The following is a 24799-nucleotide window of genomic DNA, read 5'->3' as shown; positions in this document are numbered from 1 at the left end:
AGCATAATCTAAATGGGACTGAGCTCCAGTACAGCAAACATTTCACAATTCAAAAAGAAAAGAAAAGCTCCATGAGCCTGTGCCTGAAATATATATGATTTCACCTGTTTAGCGCAGATTCTTATTTTTCTCCTCCCCCCTCTTCAGCAGTGCCAATTGCAACTTTTTATCAGACATATATTAAGTAGAAGTGGCGTCAACGGTTTGTATTTGGCGACACAACAGTCGGCCTTTGCTGCAGCTGGTTGTTATCAAAATGATATCCTGGTTTCGGTAGCTTTCCAGTGGGAGTGGGTCTGAGCGAACTTGTTATTGTAACCACTGCAGGAAAATGTGTTTTCAAAAGCGAGACTGAAAGTGTGAACTGGACAGTGCTATAAAAAAAATACATGTTTTGCTTCTGTATGAAACGGTGGTTACTTATTTGGTGGAGTGTTGCGCTTTCACTGTTGTCAGCAACTAAATTCCACATCAAAAGTGTAAAAGGTTCTATAAGTCTTATTAAACATTGTAGTCAGTATGTTTGTATACCTGATGAACTTCACTGAATTCAACTGACACTTCATTATGGCCCTGAAGCTGCAGCACAAGAAGACAAAGTCATCCAGTCCCCACATCCTGGCAAAATCGACACAATTTGGCACCGTGGCTGACTGTAAAACAGAATAAAATGTTAACTGGGAATGTTCTCGGCTCCATTTACAGAAATCCTGTCACTCTTGGCCGTCAGTATCATCTTTTATTATCATTTTGTTTAAATGTTCTCATTCGGCATGACTTTTATTGGCTCTGCCATGACGTCCACGGAAAGTGAGGTCATGACTGAAAACGTTGGTACGAATGCGCTCTCGTGCAGCCGCCATGTCACTTATGGCCGATATGAGCGTGCACACAGAGACGAAAAGGGCAGAAACAAGTGGAGGCAGATGGCGGGTAGAGGAGTTAGGATGTAAGCTGGTTAACGGGGGACCCTGCTCCTTTGAGATTGACTTTAAATAAAAAATGTCACGCAAGCTCGTCTCATTTCTTAGGTCACAAAGTGTTTACTTACCTAGAAATAAAGACCTGCTCCATTATTTAACACCATGTATGAATAATAAACGGCAAACTCTTGTTTTTATTCTGCGCTGAATAATCTTCTCATGGTGATTACGCTTTCTCTCATTCCTCGTCTGACCCCTGTTCCTTCATTTTCTGATGAAAAAGTGAAAACATACCGCAGGTACAGTCCTGATTTTGGCCTACAACAGCTATATCACTATCAGCATATATTTGATCTGATATGAACTGATATTATTATTTTTTTTATTTTTTTTTGCAGAAGGTCACTTGTGATTATTATGCATTATTTCCACTGAAGTTTATTGGTTTCCGTACTTGTGTCACAAACACATAACCAAGCTTGAACTCTGTGTATGATTTCAAAATGCAGCCAGGGATGAAAGACACATTTTGAAAGATGAGATAACATATTTGCACAACAAATAAAATACTGAAGTCATGAGCAATATAGCAGACTCCTAGCCTTAAAATTTCAGCTTGAGGATCACAGCGTTACATACATGTTTACTTCAAGGTACAAATTTTGAACACGTAACATTGTTGTGAACAAGTTTGTTTGTGGTCAGCACCTGCGTTACTTCTGCCAAATTGTTACAGACCTTGGATTTGTATTTACGACAGTGGTGTTGCACTCGGAAACAGTGGGGGGCACCAAATTTCACAAAATGCCAATTTCTACTTCATGTTGCTTTAATATGAGATATAAAATTAATAAAAAATATATATATTTGGTCTTTGGACCCACAGCATAATGATGGTATTATCTAATGATAACAAACTAGTCAGTTGGTTGACTTTATAATGCCTTTCTTTTTGTATTACTCTTGCTTTACTTTATTAGCACGTCACAGCTAAAGTAAAGACATCATACCTCACCAGGACAGATCAGTTTCTTGCTCATCACCTTCTTCACCATCACCTCCCTAGAAAACTACTCAAATGTAACGTTAACCTGCCTCTCACACTGCAGCAAATCACAGTATCTCATCTAATTAGTTTCTTTGTTGCTGGTCCTGTGAGTGCAGCATTATATAAGAACATAAATATAGCAGTCAGTGAAGAAGGGGGAGAATCAGCTGGATTCTGTTTCACACATTTAGATATACATAGTTTTTTGGTAATGTGAGAATATTTAGAAAACTACTGCGACAAAACACCTAAGGAGACTGTAAGAGACCGATAAAAAAAATCACGTGTGATGGAGGATGTGATCCAGGAAGTGATTACTTGCTGGTGTTGCTGCCCTCCGTTGATTGGGCTTCCTTTATGCCAACCAGTAATTCTTTTCAGGGTTAGTCACTCTTTCATCTGATCCTGAAGCGATGTAATTGCACAAAACGTATTAGAACAATCAATTTTCCTTTATCTTACTCGTTTATCATCATTGCGTTCCTGAACAACAATCAGTGGACTTGGCCGAGGGGCCAAAGATCGTAGATGTGTGAGAAAACTTAATTTTGGGACTGCAAGGCCATGATCATGCTCAAAACAAACATGCATCCATGCTGACCCGGTCATACGTTAAAATCTGGTTAAATGTGTTAAAATGTTGATAAAGTCATTACTCACAGTGCCCGCGCAACTTAAATGTAGATATATGTGGTTTGCATTGATAGTATGTGGCTGTTTTGATGACCTGAACTACTTTTAGACAGTCTGATGTCACTGTTCAGTAGTCCTGCTTCATAAATGAAATCTACAGCATATCAGAATGTATTCAATAAATATGTATGCTGTATTTTTTCATGATAAATTCTTTTTGTTTTCCAAAATTCAGTTTTTTCTTATTCTGGGAAAATTTTGAATCATCATGTTTTTTTTGTTGTTTTGTTTTTTATGTTTATAATCCATAGAAAACGAAGAAAAATAAATAGTAATTGCAGGATTAATTGTGTTCACTTCTATAGAGTTGGCAGACTCCGATGAAAGAGAGGTATGATACAGGTCCTCACCTCTGGCCCCTCTAGGAAGAGAGCAGGATGATATAATAATTCTCCTTCTGTGACATGGTGACACAAAATGTTAATGAGGCTAAATATTGGCTCATTAGTGTCAGAGGGAGGAGGGGTCCCACTCACACTCACATCTACAAGAAGATAAAGAAAGACGGTCAGCAATCAGCACTCTGGCCTGTTTTACATTAAAGTGAAAACTGTCATGACCTCAGAGGATTTGGAGAACATCGGCCAACATACACACACACACACACACACACACACACACACACACGCACACAATAAAATACATATGATTATCCACTGTTATATTTGCTTTTTAATAGTCATATTACATAAAACTCTTCTTCATACATAGATTTTTATTTTTAAAAAATTCTGGTACAAAAAATATTTCTTTGGGATGTGTTTGAGAACCAGACAACATGATGACAAAACAGAAGCTCTTTTAAAAAAGAAAAAAAACACAAAAACAAACAAAAAACAAACAGCATCAAGATATCTACAGTCTATAAGGGCCCCAGAGCAGGTAGCTTTCCACGAACACCTGGACAAAGACAAAAACAATGTATAACAGTTGACAACAGTACTTTTCCACTGTATTAACTTGTGTATTAACTTTAAAATAAAGGTATTCCACATGTTTTAAATATTGTGTGTTCCCCTTTATGATGGTTGTCTGTTTTTGTCATCCTCATCGACAAGGGTTTTCGGTTTTCGTGTCCAGCAGTAACACAAAATCATAAATATGTATCTTTTCCATAACTGAATAAACAAGTTGTTCTCAGGTGAAAATAAGGTCCAAGAACACAGTTGGAAGCCAGAAAGATGGTAGGGTCCGCCACATAAAAACAAAGTAAAACAGTATGAAATTGTGTTGTCCTTTAATGTCAGTTTGTTTATTGGTTTATTCGGTCATGAACATAAAGAGAGTTTGTTTGTTTAGTTTGTTTAGACATAAACAAATCATTCAATAAAAGTTTTTTTTTTCTCTCAAACCTACAGAGTGCACAAATTCTAATAAATCCTTCCTGGGAAGTTTGACTATTTTTCAAGAAACAACTGTCCAACTTATGGGACATATATTTGGGCACATTATGAACATTTTCCCATTAATACACAGGTTCTTACAGTGGATATGATCCAAGTAGTTTAATAGATTGTCAATTTGAATTGCAAAAATGTGCCCAAGCTGTCTTAATTCAAATGATCAAATTAAAGTTTAGGCTCCTTGGTCGGGGACACTACACACAGCCATCGCTGCCCTCCTCCCCAGAGATGACTGCACACTCCTGAATGGCCATTCCACGGCTGTTTGCCATCCGATACACCTAAAGCCTCAACCTTACCCAAAACAAGTGACCGCTCTTTCTCGGCATCTTCATCCCTGCGGTGGCGGCGGTGCACGCTCCTCCTCAGGGGAATGCCTTGAGGTCATGACTCTGGATTTTTTCAGGGGACAGCCGGCTGATGGAATGATAGTTTTGACGGACAGTTTTCTCCTTGATCCCCCACAGCTGTCCAGGAGGAGGGAGGTTAGAGTCTCCAGTGACCCAGTCTACGTTTTCATGTTGATTATCACAAATCTGGTGTTGGGAAAGGGGACAGTTGGGCGTCGTATATGTTCCGGCAAAGTACTTTCCACACCAAGTCTGAAAGGGATTTTCATGTTTCAAAAGAGGCTAAATAATTGCTTTAAGGGAAAAATGTATCATTTTACCTTCAGAGGGAGGAAACATTTGTCACATGTTATTTTTTGCTGTTTAAAGCTGAAATCCATAACCAATTATGTAACTGGGCTTCGTACCTCGCTCACCATTTTAGGGGAATTTTGAAATGGTAAGTATTATTTAAATGATCCACATTTTCAATTGAAGTTTTTAAATGGAACTTTTTGTTACATGAAAAAAACAGGATTCAGTTATAAAACAGAGCCTCACATGTGACATAATTCTGAACTCTGATACAGCTTTAATTTCACGAAGGCTTCACTATGCCATTCTGTCTGGCACCGGACCATTTCAATCTGGTTTCATATAGACTAAATGAATAAATAAACTTGTGTTCTTGTGAGTCTGAGGAAAAGGGAAACGATCCAGCTGTGTTGCGACAGCAGTGCTGACAATAATAGTGCTCGGTGGTGAAAAGATGTCTTTGTTCCCTTTGAAAACTAAGGTGAAAAATGAGGCCCTACTTGCTCGAGATAATGCTCAATCACCAATGCTTATACAAGAAGTTGACTCTTATTGGTTCTTTTCTCAAAACTGACACATTGGTTCGGCAGTAGTTACTTGATTATAACAAAAATAAATCCCTTATACAAATACTGTATATGATTGTTCTCTCAGTCCCTCACCAGCTATCAGACAGTGGGAGAGGATGGCACAGTCTGTTAAAGCACACTTTCAGTCTTCTAGCAAGACAGAAAAACATTGTCTTTGACATGTAATATAAAATCATATCAAGAATAAGTTATGGATTTCAGCTTCAACAGCATCTGATCTGAAAAAAGCAAACATTTTTCCAGCTGGAGCACTGCTAAAGTTCACCATGTACACAGTGATAACATAAAACGGGACAGAGCACCACAAAACGAAAGTGGAAAGACGAATCCCAACTATGATCATAGCTTCAGGAAAGAGAAGCTCCACAGTTGTACCTGGCAGCCCTTTGAGGTTTCCAAACACTTCATAGATACCTGGAATGCTTTGAATGTACCATTGTCTTTGTTTTTTGAACATGTTCATCATTTATACGTTTGTCCAATGTCTATGAACCTTCTGTCCCCCGGATAGAGCCAAACCCTCTGACAGCTACCCAAACCGGTACTTTGGCCAGTACTTGACTTGCGTACGTCTCGGCGCTGTACCTGCATGGACGTTGGCCTTCACCAGAGCAGGTTTTGGTGGAGGCACCGGCGAGGCTTTCCTCCTCTCTTTGCTCCTGTCTGTGATGGTGAAGCCTCGCTCGCTCGTCTCGTGCAGGCTGACCCTGGGTAAGAAGTGGGTGGACACGTGTTGCGATTTGACCCGCGGGCTGGAGCCCATTTTGGCTTTCCCTCTCTTATTGAGGGCCACGAACCACTCGCGACCAGTCCTGTGGTTCCTGTGGATTATTGAGGCGTAAGTGTTGTAACTGTTCTCCTGGAAACGCTCCCTGAACTTACAGTCGTCGGTGAACCTTTCCTAGAAAAGAGGGGAAATATACAGAATTAACAGGTGTTTTCTTTTGGCTTTCACCTAATGGAACTTGAGCTGTACCTCAGTGCTTTAGATCAGACAGCGAGATTATTTGTGATTAATTTTTAATCACGTTTACGTCTGCTAAATTTGTAAATTGTTCCACACGCTCATTTTCTGAGCTCATGTAACTGGATCTGTCCGCATGAAAACAAGGCTCAGGTGCAGAACATGTGGGAGCTCTGTTGTGTTTGCATGCTACCATGAAACCCAACTGCTTGTTAACTGCTGCAAAGATAATTGTCTCGTTGGGGAAAGAAGAAGTAATGGCTCCCGTTCCTTTACAGGAAATCTCCCACCAACAAGCATGTGGGAGCTGACCCCTGCCAGATTCTTCCCGCTGATGAAATTTTATTTCCTCGTTAATACCGATCTGACAGAAGGACACAACGCTAGGATGAGAAGCTGTTTGTCATCGCCCTGGTTAACTGTCCTAACTGTCAGATATCTTTCTTTGTTTTTAAAAAGAAGAGCAGGAATCATAGTGAGAGTGAGAGTGAGAAAATACTCTCTCATCTCAACGTGTAATTGCATACTGCATGGCCCCAATGCTCTTCTACACAATATTATGATCTGATTGGGTGTAGCTGCTCTGAAATAACAGAGGATTTAGCTTTCATCTCGTGGGCGGGTTTCAAAGTCATCTAAATGGCTTTCCTTATCTTGGAGATGGTTTGAGTGACAGCAGCAGAGCCTCCTTTGTACCGGTCCAATACTCATTACAGCCCGTCTGTGTGTCGACTTTGTCCAATAGAACTGCTAAATGAAGACACACAGGACACAGGCTGTTGTTTTTCTTTTCATGTTGTTTGCTGCAGTAGCTTTCACTGGCATCTGCAAAGTGGAGTTATGAAAACTTTTAATAAAACCACAATCTTTTCCTAAAAGCCAAGTTATTTTGCTCCCTAAACCTAACTGAGACATTATCATCCTGCGTCATTCACTGCTGTAGGTGAGCGTTCTCGTTTAGCTCACATTGATTGCCTTTCATATTTCAGAGATGATTTTCATTTTTTTGTTGTCATTGCTGTTCCTGTTATGTGACATGAAACCTAAACCTGGGGGCGGCTGTAGCTCAGAAGGAAGAGCTGTTGCTGGTTCAAATCCCTGGCTCACGCAGCTGCATGTCCAAGTGTCCTTGAGCAAGATACTGAAACCCAATGAGCTCCTGATGAGCACTTGGCACCTTGCATGGCAGCCTCTGCAACCACTGCGTGAATGGGTGAATGTGATAAGTGTTGTGCTTTGAGCTGACAGTAGACGCCCTACAGAAAAGCAAGACCATTTACCAAAAACCTAAGAAAACTGAAAATTTGAAACATATTCTTAAATACCTGAAAACAATAAATTCACTGAAACTAAAACTCAAAAACCTCCATCGCAGAAGACATGTGCAAATTCCATTCAACCAACATAACTGTTGGCTGTGAAATGAGTCTTTGTCCATCTTTAAACCACATCACATGACCTCTCAAAGCCTCTCCAGCGGAACACTTTTCATAAAACCACATAATTGCTCTTACAGTACACAATACACAAATTGTCGAAAATAGGTGTAATCAGAGCCAGACCGAGAATGTCACACAGCTCGCCAAAGCGTGCACTGCTTCACCCTGAAAACCCATCCAGGTGAAATTCCAAGTTTTTAGTGAGGCCCTTGTCATTGTCCTGGGTAATGCTAATGATGCTGTATGCAATATATATAGCTGACATATGTAAATGGTCAGCAGAGGTGCATTCAAAATGTTGCTTATACACTGAGGCATCAGCAATAATATTCTGAAGGATCCATTAGCTTTCCAGGTGAAATTTCCAAATGTCCCAAATAGATTATATGAGACTGAAAGTCATTTGAGTCTCAGATCCAAACCGATTTGGCTGAAATAAATGATTTACCAAACAGAACACCCTCTAGGAAGTGGTCAGAACAATGCACTAGCCTGGTATAAATGGTCAGAGAACACTAGCATGCTGTATGGTTTTCTGCTTCATCCCATTTCAGGAATAGAGATGCAGATATTCATCGAATGTTCCAGTTTTGTGCCTAAAAATATCTTGGGTGGGAAACTCTGACATGTACCCAGGGATGCCTGCTTTCTTGCTGCAGTGTGACTTTCTTGTGTAACCTCCCGCCATTCTGAAATAAAACAAACTGTTCTGCTTTGCTGAAGAGTGAAGCATAGCAGAAAATGATGCCATTACAGCGTTCGGTAAACATGCCAGTCACAAGAGAGTGCGCCGCGGCTGCAGCAGAATAGTACAAGCCGCTTAAGTTATTCAAAGTGACCGAGCGTTCCTTTCGGCTGTTGTTTTTTGAAATGATTAGAAAAGTGCACGGACCTCCCGAGTCACTGCTATGGGTGGATTGCAATGATTTAACAAAACGCCACATTTGAGCAACATACCAGCTCTGGTACCAGTCAGGGAATAACACATTTGGAAACAAATCCATTGGAGCATGTATGAATGTACTCACACACACACACACACACACACACACACACACACACACACACACACACACACACACAGGCATGTATGCACACACGCACACACAAGCATGCATACCAGGAAGGAGCTTTGGCTCCTGCTGTGTTTCATAGGATTTAATGGCTGCGGCCAGATTCCAGAGATCTTATTGTTAAAATCATAATGCTTGTACAGCTGTTTAACCTGGCTCTTGCCCTGCTGGATTGGTCACACTCTTTTAAAGGGACCTTTCCCATGATCCTAAGGGGTTAGCTGTATTGAGGGCAGAGGTGGAAAGTTACTGATGGCCAACGTTTTTTGTTTTTTTTCCCCCTCTACCCAAACAGTATTTCTTCACGAAAGTGGCCCCTTTAGTATTACCACTGTAACAGATGGATGGGTAGAGTGTTTGTATCGATTCCAGTTTCACTAACATTGAAGACTACAAGTGAACCACAGTCTTACTCATTCTAACATGCACAAACCATAGAGACTGGGCTTCTTATTAACTTGTTCAAACCACAGTCTAACACAAGACGTTTTACAAGCCAATGCCAATTCACTTTTCTAAACAATTTCCAAGGTGAGATTCTGTTCATGCAGAATGATGCTTCTTAGGTCAACATGCGAAATAACACAACAATAAAAGAAGACTAAGACTCTACAGTCATGGTAAAGGCTCAGCTTCGACCTAAATGCTGTCATATCAGTATGTTAACATGCAAACGTTTGATAGGTAATTAACTGAGCGTGTAAGCACCCTTATAGGTGACGCTGATTGGAATGTCACTAAAGTTAATGCAGTCCATCCACCAGCTGTGGGGACATTTCACTCAAAACCAAAAATGTCGACTTGTCTTTGACACTAGAGGAGGAGTTGGGGTAAGAACACATAAGATGCAAGGGAAAAACATTTTTTTCAACCCCCTTCCACATATGTGATTTTAGGCTGAGGTCATGAGCGGATCATAAGACCTCACAGCTGAGAATAACCATTAAATTTCCTGGTGTAAACCATTCGTTGGGACACAAATAATGCCTTCAAAGATGCAGTATGCAACTTTTTTACAGGCCTTATAAACTGAGAAAAAGCTCTTGAGATAAGTAAAGCAGTTTGCAAAAGCTTAGATAAGTTTTCAGTCAGCTTCAGCCATGTGTCTGCGTTTATATTCTGAGGACCGTGAGTGTCTTTATCAAACTTCACAACAATCCATCAAATATTTGTTGTGATGTGCCACTCAAAACCAAAATGTCAAAGATAAACAGATCACACACTGAACCTTCATTCTTATTATGCACAAACGTGAAGAGCTGGGCTTGTTATGAGCTGGTTGGTAATGTGAAACACTTAATGCTTTGACATGAAAAGTGTTGACAGTATGAAATTGTAGCCAAGACATTTTTAAAACAAGTGACAGAAGTCAAAACACACAAGTTAATTCAGGTGGTTCTGCTGATTAAATCCTTATAATTTCAACGCTGTCGTGTAATCCTGAGAGTCTCTCCCTTCTCCCTCCCTCCGTCTGTCGCTGTTTGTTCAACAAATGCAGGTGACCCCTTCACCTTTAGAAAGATTATGTTTGTGGTGTCTCGCTGAGCAGGTCATGCAGAGCAATGTGCATCTGTCTCCTCTCCCATTATCCAGCCAATAAGTTGCCACTGTGAAAACATCTAAATATTAAATATGACAGACGACGCAACAAGATAAGGCTCAGGGTGTCACCTGACACCCTGACGCGAGGCCCGAGGCTGTCTGTGGCCCCCGAGGTTTACATCCAACCCTGAATCATCAAGGCGGTTAAATAGCACAGTGCAGCTGTAGCCACAGATTGGAGTTTTAGTTGTACAAATATTTCTCTGAGGCAGAGCTGCTAAATAAGCCCCAAATGCAACGGCTGGTGCCAGAGAAACAGTCTCTGAGAGTGCAAAGTGTCTACAGTAAGTAGTAGAGCTGTGCTGCAAGAGGAATAACCTACATTTACTGTGCACAAAACTGAAATTAGTAAGTGAATGTAAAAAGTCCAAAGGCGTCCTATCAGACAGACTGCCAACTGTCATATGGCACAAACATGTTGAACCACTTGCAAACTTTATATTTTGCAAATTTCACGAGAATTTTACGAGAATCGTGAGATGCAGTTGAAAGTTCCACAAAAGCACGGTGACACTTCTGCCATACATCACATTTACAATTATTGGGGCTAAGATAGTGCTTTAGTTAAAAGATGATGGTCAAAAAAGAAGGGGTTCATGCTGGGGGGACCATGATTGTGCTCAGAGAGTTTCAATCCAAAAAGATGAGACGTTTGAGTCTGAATCTTTGTGCTCAAGTGTACATTTTGGCCGCACAATGAGAGAAAAAGTCCATCAGGTCACCATAACATTGTGATTCATCCTCTGGGGAAAATGAACAGAAAATATCACTCAGCCTGGACATTAATTTTTCCTTTAGCTTACTGGAATTTGTATCTGATGATGGCACTAGAGCAAAGGTCATGGAGTTGCCAAAATCCTTGAAAATCATTGCACATCTTGGGACCATGAATGACCATGAGAAATCTAAGTGTAATGGGTTCATTAGTTGTCCAAATTTGTTGTTTTGGATTAAAGGTTCAGTTATGACACTGATATGAACATGCTACTTTTCATTCACAATTTAAATAGATTAAAACAATTGTATAAATTATTTTGGAAGGCTAGAATGCTAGCAGGCCTGCTAATTTAGGGAGCTAAATGCTTGTAAATGTACCAAATTTCAGTTCTGGTAAAGCTGATCTGTCAATAATCCTACTCTATGTCCATGAGGATAAGTGGATCAACCTGATTGTGCTGATTGAGAGAGTCATTCAGACACATCAAAACCAGCCACATACAACAGACCACCGATCTGTGAGTTGGCGCAGTAGGAGTATGAGGAGAGTCGTACTTTAGTTTGTGACATCTGGACACTGTGGAACAGGAGATGAAGCGGCAGGTGAGACCGAATTGCGCACTAGACGGATCACAAGAAAGAAAATCCCACCGAGTCAGTGCATGATGACCTTCCAGCAGGGCAAAAGCGATGATCAGGTTTTTAGTTTGAGGAGACACCCCCACCACGCTTTTTTGCTTTGTTGCATTGCTCTCCCTTATTATCCATGTCGGCCCAGTTTGGTGGATGTCTAAATCTCGTTTGGGATGCGCTGTGACGCCGGGAATGTTTATAATTTCTCCGTGTGCTTGTATGAGCTGCAGTGACAACTGAATATGTATCTGCTGGTGGGACAGCTTACAGTCATATTAGTGGAGTTCAAGCCGGCTGTGGCTGAGAATGCACTTTCAGGAAAGACGCTACATCACTCCCCGCTGACAGGGTTTCATGAAACAATCCCAGGAGCTGAGGGGGCATAAATCGCCGTTGCTCGGCATTCACACCCACAGCAGCTCACAGACTCTCCGGCTGTCCGATTGTTGCCTGCCTGGCTGATTGTTTGCTCGACATATTGATATTCACTTTGTGGCTCACTTCTCTGTATATTATCAGCCGTCCCAGACAGGACTTAATCTGCTCTTCCCATTAACACATGCTAATAGTGAGCCGCCTCTATCTATATGCCTGCCAAGGCTCCCACAGATGACTTGTGAGCGCGGCTGGCTGCTGGCTGGCCGGCCGGCCTGCTTACGGCAGCGGGGCCAAGCTGCTGTGGGCAGATTTGGGCTTACTGTGTGTTTGGGGGGATTTGAAAGTCTTGGTAACTGTGGCTAAAGATTATAGCAGTGTGCCATGACATGCTGATGTCAGATTTGGGGATTTTGTTATGCAGCACAGATGCAAAGCTGGACAAACTAATAAATAAAAACAACTGTAGATGCACTAGGCAAGGTTTTAATGGAGAAATACATCCTGTTTCATAAGTTGGGCTGCATCATATCAGCAGCAAACGAGGCGCAGATTCACAGAATTTGGCCTTATTACGCTCTGGTAGCAGGTAGCAACACTGGCAGCAAGTGAAATGGTCCATCTAAAGTAAACAATATTACACTTCGAGCAGGAAAATTCATTCTCAGCCTTTGGGGAGCAGCGTGTGTAACAAAATAATCCGACTGTGAGACGCAGTTGAGAGCTCTGAGAGGCTCATAAAGGGGTCAGTGTGCTTTAAACTAAGTTGTCGGATTCAGCTTGAGTTGAACAACTTTTGTAACTTTCCAGAAGTTACACATGATTTAAACTTCTGCTGTCTTCACACAACCTCTCCTACGTACAGCCACATGCAACGCCATGATGGAGGCTGCTCAAGAGACTCATGCACGTGTGTTTGTTCATTCTACCATGGGGTACGAAAAAGACACTATGAGCACTCTGACAAGCAATTCTTCTGAGAAAATATCAGCCAATGTTCCTCTTTTAGCTCATTGTTTTGATTTCACAAACTATTTACTGCCTTCTGCGGTCTCTGTGTTCCCATCACTTCTGTCAGTCCCTGATAAATCCACTGTACACTACGTGCTCAGCACCACACAAGTTCAGTACTCAGATATTTTACCTAAAGGTGCTTTATGTAAGAACTTACCACCTGTCAAATTCAAAACTAATAGGGGGAAGCATATCAACACAGAAACTCTGGCTCTCTCACTCTAACTGCCGCTAACTGTAGCTGCCGCTCACTCAGTTAGCCATGCAGCTAGCTGGTTAGCATGCCAACTTCAGTATACATCTTTGCAACACAATAAATTGATGTCATAACATCAGCGCTGTTATTCACATGTTGTCGATAATTCTTACTTTTTGATTGTTCTCAGCCAAAATTCTTACGTATTGCACCTTTAAGGAAAAGTACCAACAGTGTGGAAATACTGTGTTACAAGTAAAAATGACCCAATTCAGTATAATGCATATTATACTATACGTCTTTATTCAGTAATTATTGATCCATAAATCTTCAATAAAACAAAAGACAACTTGATGAGGTGGAAATTATTCTTCACATCTGAATGGCCAAAAAATCAATTAGTGCAGCTTTGAATTGATCTCCAGCTGTCAGTGAATGGTGAGAGTGTGAACATTTGTTTAGGTATGTACATGCTGAGAGTGCAGGCTGACAAACAGAAGCAGTTTGTCCTGTGTGTGTGTGTGTGTGTGTGTGTATGTGTGTGTGTGTGCATGCATATGGATACTTACAGTGGCATGTAGCCGTCCTCTTTTATTCATGGCCAGGAATCTGTTACTGTAGACCCCTTTGATGCCGATGACCCCCTGAGAAACCGCAAAGAGCTCCAGGACACCTGGGCGGACAGACAACACACTCTGATGATTGATGGATGATGTAAGTGTATTTTTACTCCTCTTGTCATTTTCTGTAACTCGTCGCCCCCTCCACGGTCCCGCTGTCAGATCAGCTCAGTTCTCCAGTTCACCTGCACGTCTGACACGGCATTCATTAATAAAGAGTCCTTAAAGTCATTCTTCCATGCAGGATAACACCGGTTTAGAGTTAAAGTGGTCTCTGAAATTTAACGGAAGGCTGATATTGACACAGTTTTGCCAAACCAATATATCCATTTGACTGCTGTACAGCACCACGGTCGGAGTCAAAATGAAAATAAAACTGAAAGGGGCACTGTGTAGTTTTGGAGAAGAAATTAAAACTCAGAATTTTAATATTTACAACATTAATGAGGAAATAATACAAACTCGGAAATATTGCATTTTTCCATAACTGAATAAACAAGCTCTCAGAGGCTATCGAGGTCCTCCGATCACTGTTTGAAGCTAGAAAGGTGGCAGGGTCCGCCAAATATAAACAAAGTAAAAGAGTATGAAATTATGTTGTCCTTTAGGGCCAACACAATGTTGTTTATTTAGCCTTTAAATCACAGAGAGTTGGTTTATTTAGTTTGTTTAGGCATCAAAATAAACATCTTTCTCTTCTGACTAAAGTTTCTTGCCCAAAACTTCACAGTGTGCCTTCAAATAGAGGCGTCGTCCCAGATTAATGTTGTCTGTGTACTAACTTCTACCTGAGGTATTCTGTGAGGCACTGATATGAAAACAGAATCTTCATATTACAATTCTAAGACAGCCCGTCTCCTGCTCGTCTCCGGCGCTGCCATGCAGGATTCAAACCCACATGGCTGTCGTGTTGAAATCCATGTAACCTGACAACTCTTCTGAAGGGGACCATGAAATGGAGGCACAAGTGCACTTTCACGGTCAGCTTTGGCTGTTTCGTCAGCGGATGAGCGATGAGGGACCCTGGTGGGGCAGTAAAAACCCAATATCTGATTTACGACTTGAGTCATACGACGCAGGGCAAGATTCACAAACAGGACGGCATTTGATGACTGTTGGGTTTTAAGCTTATCACACATCTTTCTGGTTCTTCACTTCAACTGCAACTTCAACTTCACTGGAGTTTGGGAAGCAGTTCAGTCCAATTTTGACTGTTGATATCTGATCTGAATTGAGAGATAAACTTTTTAAAAGGAAAAGAAGCCATTTCAGTTCAAACATCACATCAAAAAAAAAAAAAAACATCCCAAAAAACAATATAGTGTAATTTTTCAATATTCAGAAGTTGTATTTAAATTCTTCCCACTTATTAAAAGATTAAATTTTATCTCTGATGCATTGATTGCTTTTTTTTTCTTTTTTTTTGTACAAATGCTAGTCTGTGTTGTTAATGTAGAACAATGAATATGAGATTATATATTTCCTAGATTTTTTTTTTTTTTTTTTGAGAACCACCTCAAATCAACCTTGAGCTGCTTACCTCAGCTAATTTACTTGTCTATTTATTTGTTATTGGTCTGTATTTCTTTTTTGTGACCTATTTCATTAAAAATAAATGAAATAAAATCACTGAATTTGCATGCAAAGCGCCTGCTCTTCAAACAAGTTTTGAAGGTAAACAGTCAGCAGCTTTGACAACAGACAATGGTCTAAATTTGAAGCTGGGTATTTTTTTTTTTTTTTTTTTTTTTGCAGCGTGCATGGAGTAGCGTTGTTGTGATGACAATCGTGCTGACTGGCAATCCAACACATCCTGGTGTCTCACTGCTGCACCTGTTACTTCCACAAATAGTCTACCTGCCAACATTCCGGAGAGACACAAACAAGACTCGTCAACCAGATGGCCGCTGCTCGGAGATTTCACGGGGTCAGACAGCCCAAGTTTTGGTGCGCGATCCTTACACTCTGCTTCTGTAAATCATTATTCTTAAAACAAAACAAAACAAAACAAAACCTCCAGGGACACAATTTTAAAAGAGATATAGCTGCAACGAGAGAGGAGATCAATTGGAGCAAACACGCGTCTCCGTGTGCGCATTCTCAGCGGGACGCACTTGGATTCACGTGTGCGTCAGGCGTCTATAATTTAGCAGTGAGGCTGCTCCGTGCGCTGTGGCGCCCGGCTGAATGACTTACTCAGCTGGTTGGGCTCATGGCTGCCGTTGACTCTGCCGTCGGGATGAATCTGGAGATGGAAGCCGATGCCAACCCTACAGTAGAGCCTGCAAGTCCTGCGTCCCGATCTGATCTCCTCCTCCAGAAGTTGGCGCTCCAAAGAGACGTGCTGTGCTCCGGCGGCGGCGGCGGCGGCGCAAATCAAGTGAGCGACGGTCAGAAGGTAAAGAGGAACATTCATTCTTCCAAAGAGGAGACACTCGCTAGGCCACTTCTAGCATTTTGGCGTCGCTCCTGAGGTCTGGCCACCAGAAAGCCAGTGCGCACACACGCGTGCAGCAGCGCTCCTGGGCATTACCCCGGCTGCAGGAGCTGGAGTTGTTCTGCTGGCACGGGGATATTTATAACGCCAATGATCTCACTACTCGATGCATGCCTGAGCTCTAAAGGACGCTCTTTCATCCAGATTTTGTCGCCGAGATGCCACTCCTGCTCAGCACCGATCCACAGCGGCGGGGCGTGAAGGCAGCGCGACTGACACCGCACATTTTCCAAGGAATCGTCCGCGCCAGGACGCACTAAGCGCGGCATTTTACGCACGGGGAGTCATCGTGCCTAATAGACCGGGGACGCGGTTGATTCATGAACGACGAGACGTGGTGGGAGAACGACTCTCCTGGCGGCGCTTCTTTCCATATAAAGAACCGATATAATGAGACGTTAAGCGCAGGAGGGGGACCGGTGGGTGTCAGACAGCAGATCATCAGGTGGCGCAGCGGAGTTTTAACACTGGCTCACCGGGAGACTCGGGCAGCCGTATTTATAGGCTTTAGTCCACCTTATCATCTGATACGTCCACATGCTGCCAGGAGACGCGTCCCTCAAGCTGCTTAATGTATTCTGAGCAGCGTACAGCGGCAGAGGAGACGTTGTAATGATCAGATTGTGGAAGAAACACGCACACACGCACACAAGCATAGCCTTTCTCCCGTGTCATTTCGTTTAGTTTATTTTCTGGATGGGAGTTTTAACAGCGGGTGACACGGTAACAGTTACATGACCTCCGAAGGTGTCCTTGAACACAACACCGAATGCCCCAGACAAGCTTTTTTTCACCCAAGTCACACAAAGACATCATTTAAAGTCATCGTGTTGAGATTGGCATGACAACATATAACGTCCAGTCGTCTGAGCTGATTCATGTAAACATACAGCGTACACTCAGCCTTATCATATCATTCTTGTTTTAAGTACCAACTCTGGCTCGGTCCTGATGCCAAACGCACAAATCACACAAGCAAAGAAAGTGACTAAAACAATACAAACAAACAAACAAAAAAAAAGGTGTTCTGGTTTTCCCACAACGGCCGACAGCAGTGAGAAAAAAGTGAAGTGCTGAGAGGATTCGCTTATAAAATGTCACCCATCTTTTCTTATTGCAGGTGATTTCCGAGTTCCCAGTGAGGTGAGCTGGGGCGACAAATGTAAATCGTCGGTTGGTTCTGACAATAAGAATGGTTTTCGTCCTGTGACAGACACTGTAACCTGCGGAGACGCAACATAAATGGAGCCACTCAGGTAAAAAGCTCTTTGAATGCCCAAAAATGTGGGATTAATCTGAACCGAAAACCTTTTTGTGCTCAAAATACACTTTGAAGGTAAAAAACACTCACGCACACCATACCCAGAACCTCGGGTCTTCCCCAAGACCTTATGTTTTAAGCATGTCACGGTCAGGGCGGCACCAGTGTGAATCATATCATTAATATTAGCTGAGGTCTGTTCTATTCATGCGGGCCGAGCTGCTGCGATGTCAGGTGCCTGGTGCTGTTTGAGCTTAATGGGACACCTTGAATAGAACAAAGCCATTGTTAATGTTATTATTAACACCTGTGCTGCAGCTGAAGAGTCAAAATGTCTGCTGACGAAGCGAGCCATGAAGTAGAGTTAAAGGTGAGTTAGAGACATGTTACCGCTGATTATACGTTTGTTCTCTAACAGACACTGGGGCCTTCAAGGGGAACAGACAATACCAGCAATCAGGAGCACTTTACACAGTAACTGATGTGCAGAGCTGAGAGAGTGGAATTTGCACTTCTTTCTCAAGCTCTCCTTTAATTTTTCACACAACAGTTTCTTGCCTTGTGTTCATCTGAGTCCAAAACCTTGATTTTTTTGATTTTTTTTTTAGAGCACAGATTGTCTGAAAGTGTGCCCTCTCTGCCCTACTTACAGGAATCATTGGGTGTGACCATTCGGAACAGGTACAAACACATTTACTTACAAGCACACCGAACCCTTACGATAAGAGATCATTTCACGCTACAAAGACACCAAACATTGGAAGGTGTGCACTTCATTTGTCTAACTCATGAAACCCTCAACTAGCTGTTGTCTTTGTTTCTGATTGACTGGAGGATGTACATTTTTGTTATTCAGCTGTAAGACAACAGACAATCTTTCATTTTTATTCGATTGATGAAAGTTTAGAATTCTTCTGACTGTTGAACAGCCAGTGAGGACCCTCGGTCTTTGAGGTTTAACAGTAATAACTTTTATCTATAAGGCATCTTTCAGATCACAGTTAGAAAGAGCACAGAACACTGGATGAACAGTTAGATCCTCTGGGACTTTTGCTGAAGGAAGCTGCTTCTGTGAAGTCAACTGGTACTGTTTGGAACGGACAAACGGCATCACTTTCACGACAAATACAGTTTGTCACCCACATGCTGAAAAAATATAACCACACAAATGATGAAATGATTAACAACTATTCATTGGCTACATACTGTATTTCGATTCAGTTTTACTTCTTAATAAACGCAAAAAGCTAACATATAGATCATGTTGAAAACATCCATCTGATGCTGTACGACTCTTGTTCACTGGAGCACGTGTTGGACTTAAGCGTATTAATTTTCTATCTTCCCTTGCATTCATTGTAATCCTGTCCCTCATTGTTTTCAGGGGCCCGGCTATGTTTGAATTTGATTACCTCAAGCCCGGCAGTGGATTACGGCCTGTATAGGAGCCTAATTGTCTCTGGCACACAGACCCGAGGCCGGGCCCACATTACCTTTTATGTAAACAGCGGGGCAGTGTTTAGTCCCACTGTTCTAATGGCCAGTCATTCCTGTGAGGCCATTCCAGTAACAGTGAGGTAATCCTCCTGAGTCGTATAAACACGGATGATCCTGATTGATTCTCCCGCCCGATTGATCCCAGCTTTTAGCAGCTTTTTAGTGTAAGCAAACGGCAGACAGCAGGTTCTGCCGCGGCCCTGAACCGTCTGAGCCTGGAGACGGTGATCAATCTGAGGGTGGAGGGCACCGCTTGGGAACATCTGACCCGCTAAGGCTTCAATCATCGACCTGATGACAGTGCTCCCCCTAATGTCCACTGGTGCTGGAATAGTCTGCATAGTCATCATTGTAGAAAAAGGCACCCGGGGTTCATGTGTAGTGTGGGTAGGATGGGAGGCAAAATCATCGGGATTGAAGAACAGCACAAGTACCATATCACGTCTATAGTGCAGTTCGACGCCTGAAAGAGTGAAACTGAGATTTTGAATGGCCAAAGTCAGCTTCTTGGGCAAGGTGGTACAGAAAAGGTGTCGGAGTATGCCGGTCATGTTGAGCTGTGTTGCCACAGTGTTTATTAGATCTTCTCGGGGTGAGACAATATAATGTAGCCAACAACGCAGACTACAGTACGTGACGGGAGGATGCATTCACAATGTTAAGTTTCATGAGCACTGCAAATGACACAAACTGAAGTCAAGTAAAAAAATGAGCGATGCCTTGATCTTTTCCAGCTCACGGTGATTCATTTCATCTTAACAGTACGTCAGCAGCCAAATTACCTGTCCTTTTTGAAAATCTTACCGGAGGAAGCAAAGCTGGCTGACACTGGAGATCTGACATTGGGCTGACTCCTCTTGACATAAAGTTAGCTAGTTAGGTAGCCTTTTCGCTTACATTAGCTAACTGTAAACAATGTGTGTCCATGAAACAACACGCCTTCTGCACAGACAGGATACTTGGGTGCAGGTAGAGGTCTTTTTTTTTACGTGTTCTTGTTTTCAACAGTGGTGAACCAGCACGTGGCACATTTACGGAAACAGGAAAGTTCACTGAGGTTCATCCCGGTTCCAAGCTCGCGCAGCTGTCACTGGAGTGAAAATGGGCGGGACTTAGGAAGAACCGATGAGTGTATTTTGGCTGAAAACCTTTAGTTTGACTTGCTCAGTAACTGAATTGAGCATATTTGGCATAAAAAAAATGACCATAATGAAGAAAACAGTTTTAAAATGCTGAACACCGTTCCCTCCTGCTGCAATCTCCAGGCACTTGTAAGGTCATATATGGCGCTGACATCTTGAGAAAACCTGCACATAACAGTCCCTATTGAGCTCATCATTTAAAGTGCAGGTCTTCCAGGTTCATACTTGCACTGATGTGGACAAATGAATTAGTTTCAGCATTTTGCTTCTCCTGCATGTATGGGTCAGAATTAATGAGCTGTGCTTCAGATTGTTGTATATTATTTTGCTCTCTGTGCCGTCTCTCGGGAGTCGAATTACTTGAGCATGCTCAGTTTGTGTGTACATATTCTTTGGCCACCCAATATTTTAAGATGGTTCGTCGAGCTTTTCTGCAGTGGCTTGGCTGATTCCTCTGCCACGGCTGGAGAGGTCAGCCAAGTTCCCCTCACATTAATCAGCCCTCTTCATATATAATTTACAATGTTTATACTAATGCTTTGTACAAGAATGAAGACCTGCCCTGAAGTGTGAGGAGGCCATTCACATCCGAACATGCAAACAAATAACTGCCCGCGGACTTTAAGGGGCATTACGTCAAAAGCGTCACAGAATCCACAAACACACCGTGGGACGTCCCCGTCAGCGCTTCCCACCATCCTCGCCGACGTGCCGTCTGCAGCGTCCAACGTTTGCCTCTGGCCGCGTTGTTCCCACTCCGCTGACCTCTGAGTTCCGACAGATCCCCGTTCCCTGAACCTCCTTTCTTCCAAAGTTCAAGGCCCGCTCTGAAAGACAGCTCTGGGAAAAAAAAGAGGACAAAGTTTAGGAGAAAGGAGAGTCGCAAGGGGGACATGAGAAATTCATTTGAACTGCCGAGCGATGGCTCAGTAGACGAGCGATCTAACAAAACTTCAGACTGAGGTGATCACCGCGGTGCATTCACAGTAATTAGCAGGACAGGGACGTTGCTGCTTGTTTGTTGCGAGTGTTTTTGCTTTCAGCTTGATGTCTCTTGGCGGAGCCACAAAGCGACACCTGCTCACTTGTTACAGAGACACCACCTGCCAGCACAGAGAGGAAGGGTGAGTGTGTGTGTGTGTGTGTGTGTGTGTTTGGGGATGGTCTGATCCACTTTTAATAAGCATCACTGTGTATTAAGGACCTTCAAAGAAAATTTACCCGGACCTCTATGACCAGGTTCCTTTTACAGTCACCGTGGGTTCATTTGGAAAGGACACATGCCTTTACTGACGAAAAAAGAGATGACGTGGAGGTGGAGCAGGTGAAATGTGGTAAACAAAAAGGCAGTGAGACTTTGTTCTGATTTTCAGAGGAGGAAAGTCACAAAGATCACTCCCAGCATTAGTAAGGTGTGGGCAGAGGTGATTTCAGACCCTGTTCGGCAACAACCACTTAATGTGAATCAAACTATGTCTTCTAACTGTTCTTTTTTCTTGACTGCGACTGTACTTGGACTACACGTCTGCAAAAACCTAAGATGATCCGGTCTACAGGAATTCATTACCCTTGCATCAAGAAGCATAGCTCCTGTCACCTTACAACCCTGACAGCGTTGGGGTCCGGCTTCAAAATGGGACGGCTCTGTCACGCCACTGTGACGCATTCAGCCTTCAGCCTTCAAAGATGAGGCCAAAATGCAGTCTCGTACCTCGTCTAATGGCGATTTAGTTTAACATTCATTTTGCCATTAGGAATTAGCCACTCTGTTCACAAGTTGCTTACCGGGCTGGAGACAAGGAAAGAAGAAAAAGACAAGAAAGTCTTGGCCCGGATATATCAGTTGTCTGGATATCTGCTACACCGGCAGCCCTGAAACTCTGGAGCACAAACACACCTGTTCCCCATTCCCTCCATCTCCCCTACCAGCCCTCTTTCCTCAGTCATTTGCTTGATCGTTTAATATAACGCCCGGTCTACACGTTTCGGCACTGTGTCCTGTTTCACTGTCCTGTTCTTGACCTTGAGCCTGTTTCTGGTTTCACCTGAAAGCCCCCTGCCTGTTCAGTCTGCCGTCACTGACTAAAAAACCTGATGCCGAATCTCTACTTCGAACTGGCTGCTTTCCTCTGCTCTGCCTCTGAGTCTGGCTTTCGAGTCCACGTCTCTCTGTATTCTACGCACTCATTTCACCAACAGTTGAGTATGCGTGAGCGAACAATCAGCATTTCCATCCTGGACCAGGTTCCGGCTCCTGCAGAGCTCAGGTCCAGCTCCCGAGGCCGAGGCGGCGACGTGTGCTGGTTGAGTTTCAGGTGATGAAATGTTCCCCGTGGAGCCTTTAGTGGAGGTCTTCAGCTCCCGGTAAAAACAGCTGATGGCAGTCCTGAACCTGGAGCTCATCCAGCAGAGACGAGTGGAGCTGAAGCGTGTGTGCCTTGGAGTGTGTTTGTGTGGTTCTGATGGAATTTGTGACATTTACGTTTTTTTTATCAATCTGGTACAAAACATTCTCATTTTAACCTAAATCATGGTGTTTTTCTAAACCTAACAGAGTAGTTTTATTGCCTAAACCCAACCAAACTGAGACCTTTTCATACCAGTAACAAAGTTTTCAGTTTTTGCCTTAGAAGAAGAAGGATTGGTGAATCACCGGCACGTAAAATTGGACTTGTGTTTATTCGCTGCACACAGATGAGCACACCTTATGCCTGAAAGAAGTGTTTTGAGAGAAATTACCTTCTTAAACTATAGCCAAAGCACGACAGGGGTACTACAAAGATGCCTGAAAACAAATGGATTTCTGCAAGAATGTCAGTTCTCTGTATCTCCTTAGAAACTCCAGAAACTTCCTCAACAGCTCTGCTGCGGGTCAAACATTCACAAAGTCTCTTTTCTTTGTTCCGTAGTGGTCGACTCTTGATGGCACATCCATTTTTCCTCCGAAAATTCCTTCTGAAGATATTTACACATCAGACTTAGATCTTCATGCTTTAAGTGGTCCCTGGGTGGCCATGGGACGGAGGACAGAAGATAAATCTGGTCTGTTTTTCCTCACAGGAAACAGCCGCACTGAACAACACTGATCTTCACTAATCCATTATCCACCTCTGCATCTGGCCCACCCCTGGGCCCCCATATGTCTTCATTTGGACCTTTCACTGGGCCTGATCACACACTTGAACTCCCAAGCAGGTTTGGAACACACGCGGTCACTCACACACACAAAACACACTTGGCAGTCTGATTAACGTATGTCCTTATGCAGCATTTCCTTTTTCTTTCATCTTGATGAATTCATGATTCGACCAGAAGAAAATACTCCTTCATTGTTGAGTACATACGGAAAACGTAAAACTTTTTAGCCTTTTCCTGCTTTGTGTTCAGGTGTCGTCCAAAACTGGAGCAGTTTGGGTTTAGTTTTCTGCTCCAAAGCTCCTAGATGGACAGTAAGTTGTTTTTGAAAATTAAAGTAGAAATAATTGAATGAATGAAAACTGATTTGTTCACACTTTTGAACTATTTACGTTTTTACTGGACCACCTGCTTTTTGTCTTAGCACACTAGTAGAAATGACCTCAGATGAGACTCAGTTTAAAAGTCTGACTGTGTGCTTGTTATTGATTTTACCTGCACAACATTTTACTTGACAAACTAATGTTACTTTAAGTCAGTGTTTTGATATCAAACCTGGGCTCAGCGGCCCTTCCCACACAGCTTCTGTTATTTCTTCTCTGATTGAGGATTGCTTCCATCTGTCTCCAGAAAACAGAAACAGAAACAGCACTGTATATTTAAATCTATATATAAAAAGTCTTGTGATCTTAAAAAAGTATTTGATGACAAAATAATTTGTTAGCATCCTGAAAATATATCAGCTCCTGTGAAATACTTTTTCAATCACTGCACTATCATACTTCATCGTGACAGTGCCTCCATGGCATTGGCAGATATATGACTATATACTTTGGCATGCTAAGGTCCATCATATGTATGTGAATATTTACTATGAAAACAAGTATTTGCATACATATAAACAATAGCTGATAAATTTGATGTTGCTCTGTAGGGATCGTCTCTGTGATGTGTCATACACGTACAGTAACAACCTCAGCTTGTTGTTGTCAGAAAAAGCAATATTAGGGGACTTTTACTTCGACAATTGGAGTGACGCTCAAGGATTACGTTGCATCCCCTACAGAACCTGTAGAAACGGCCCGCTGAAATATTTACATTTTGTCCTATTGTCTGCTTCCACTTAAATACATTTCTGAAGAAGACTCTGCCTTTTACTCTATTACACTCGACAAATTTAGATGCTTTTTTTCTTCCAAACAAAGCTCTGCTGTATTACTCTATTTTATGTAGAGTGACACTTTGAACTAGTCAGTCTGGAAGCACTTGCACTTGAAAGACATGTTAAGACAAATCAGAATTGAAATGATATGTGCTCTCAGCACATGTGTTC

General features: G+C 42.4%; 1 protein-coding gene and 1 long non-coding RNA gene across 2 annotated transcripts; one reads left to right on the top strand and one right to left on the bottom strand.

Moving 5' to 3' along the window:
* Positions 1–5315: 5315 nt before the first annotated feature.
* fgf5 (fibroblast growth factor 5) lies at positions 5316–16830 on the bottom strand. Its single transcript, XM_037099480.1, has 3 exons — positions 16131–16830; positions 13884–13987; positions 5316–6202 (listed from the first exon to the last, which is right to left on the bottom strand). The coding sequence occupies exons 1-3, from the start codon at positions 16348–16350 to the stop codon at positions 5831–5833; spliced, it is 696 nt and encodes a 231-aa protein (XP_036955375.1). The 5' UTR covers positions 16351–16830; the 3' UTR covers positions 5316–5830.
* Positions 15699–23521, top strand: LOC119020236. Its single transcript, XR_005075251.1, has 5 exons — positions 15699–15881; positions 17552–17687; positions 18301–18373; positions 20198–21455; positions 23392–23521. It is a non-coding gene; the product is annotated as an uncharacterized LOC119020236 (long non-coding RNA).
* Positions 23522–24799: the final 1278 nt, after the last annotated feature.

This window comes from Acanthopagrus latus, chromosome 5 (genome assembly GCF_904848185.1).
Source record: "Acanthopagrus latus isolate v.2019 chromosome 5, fAcaLat1.1, whole genome shotgun sequence".
NCBI classification, from domain to species: domain Eukaryota; kingdom Metazoa; phylum Chordata; class Actinopteri; order Spariformes; family Sparidae; genus Acanthopagrus; species Acanthopagrus latus.
This window is presented reverse-complemented; position numbering and strand designations above follow the sequence as displayed.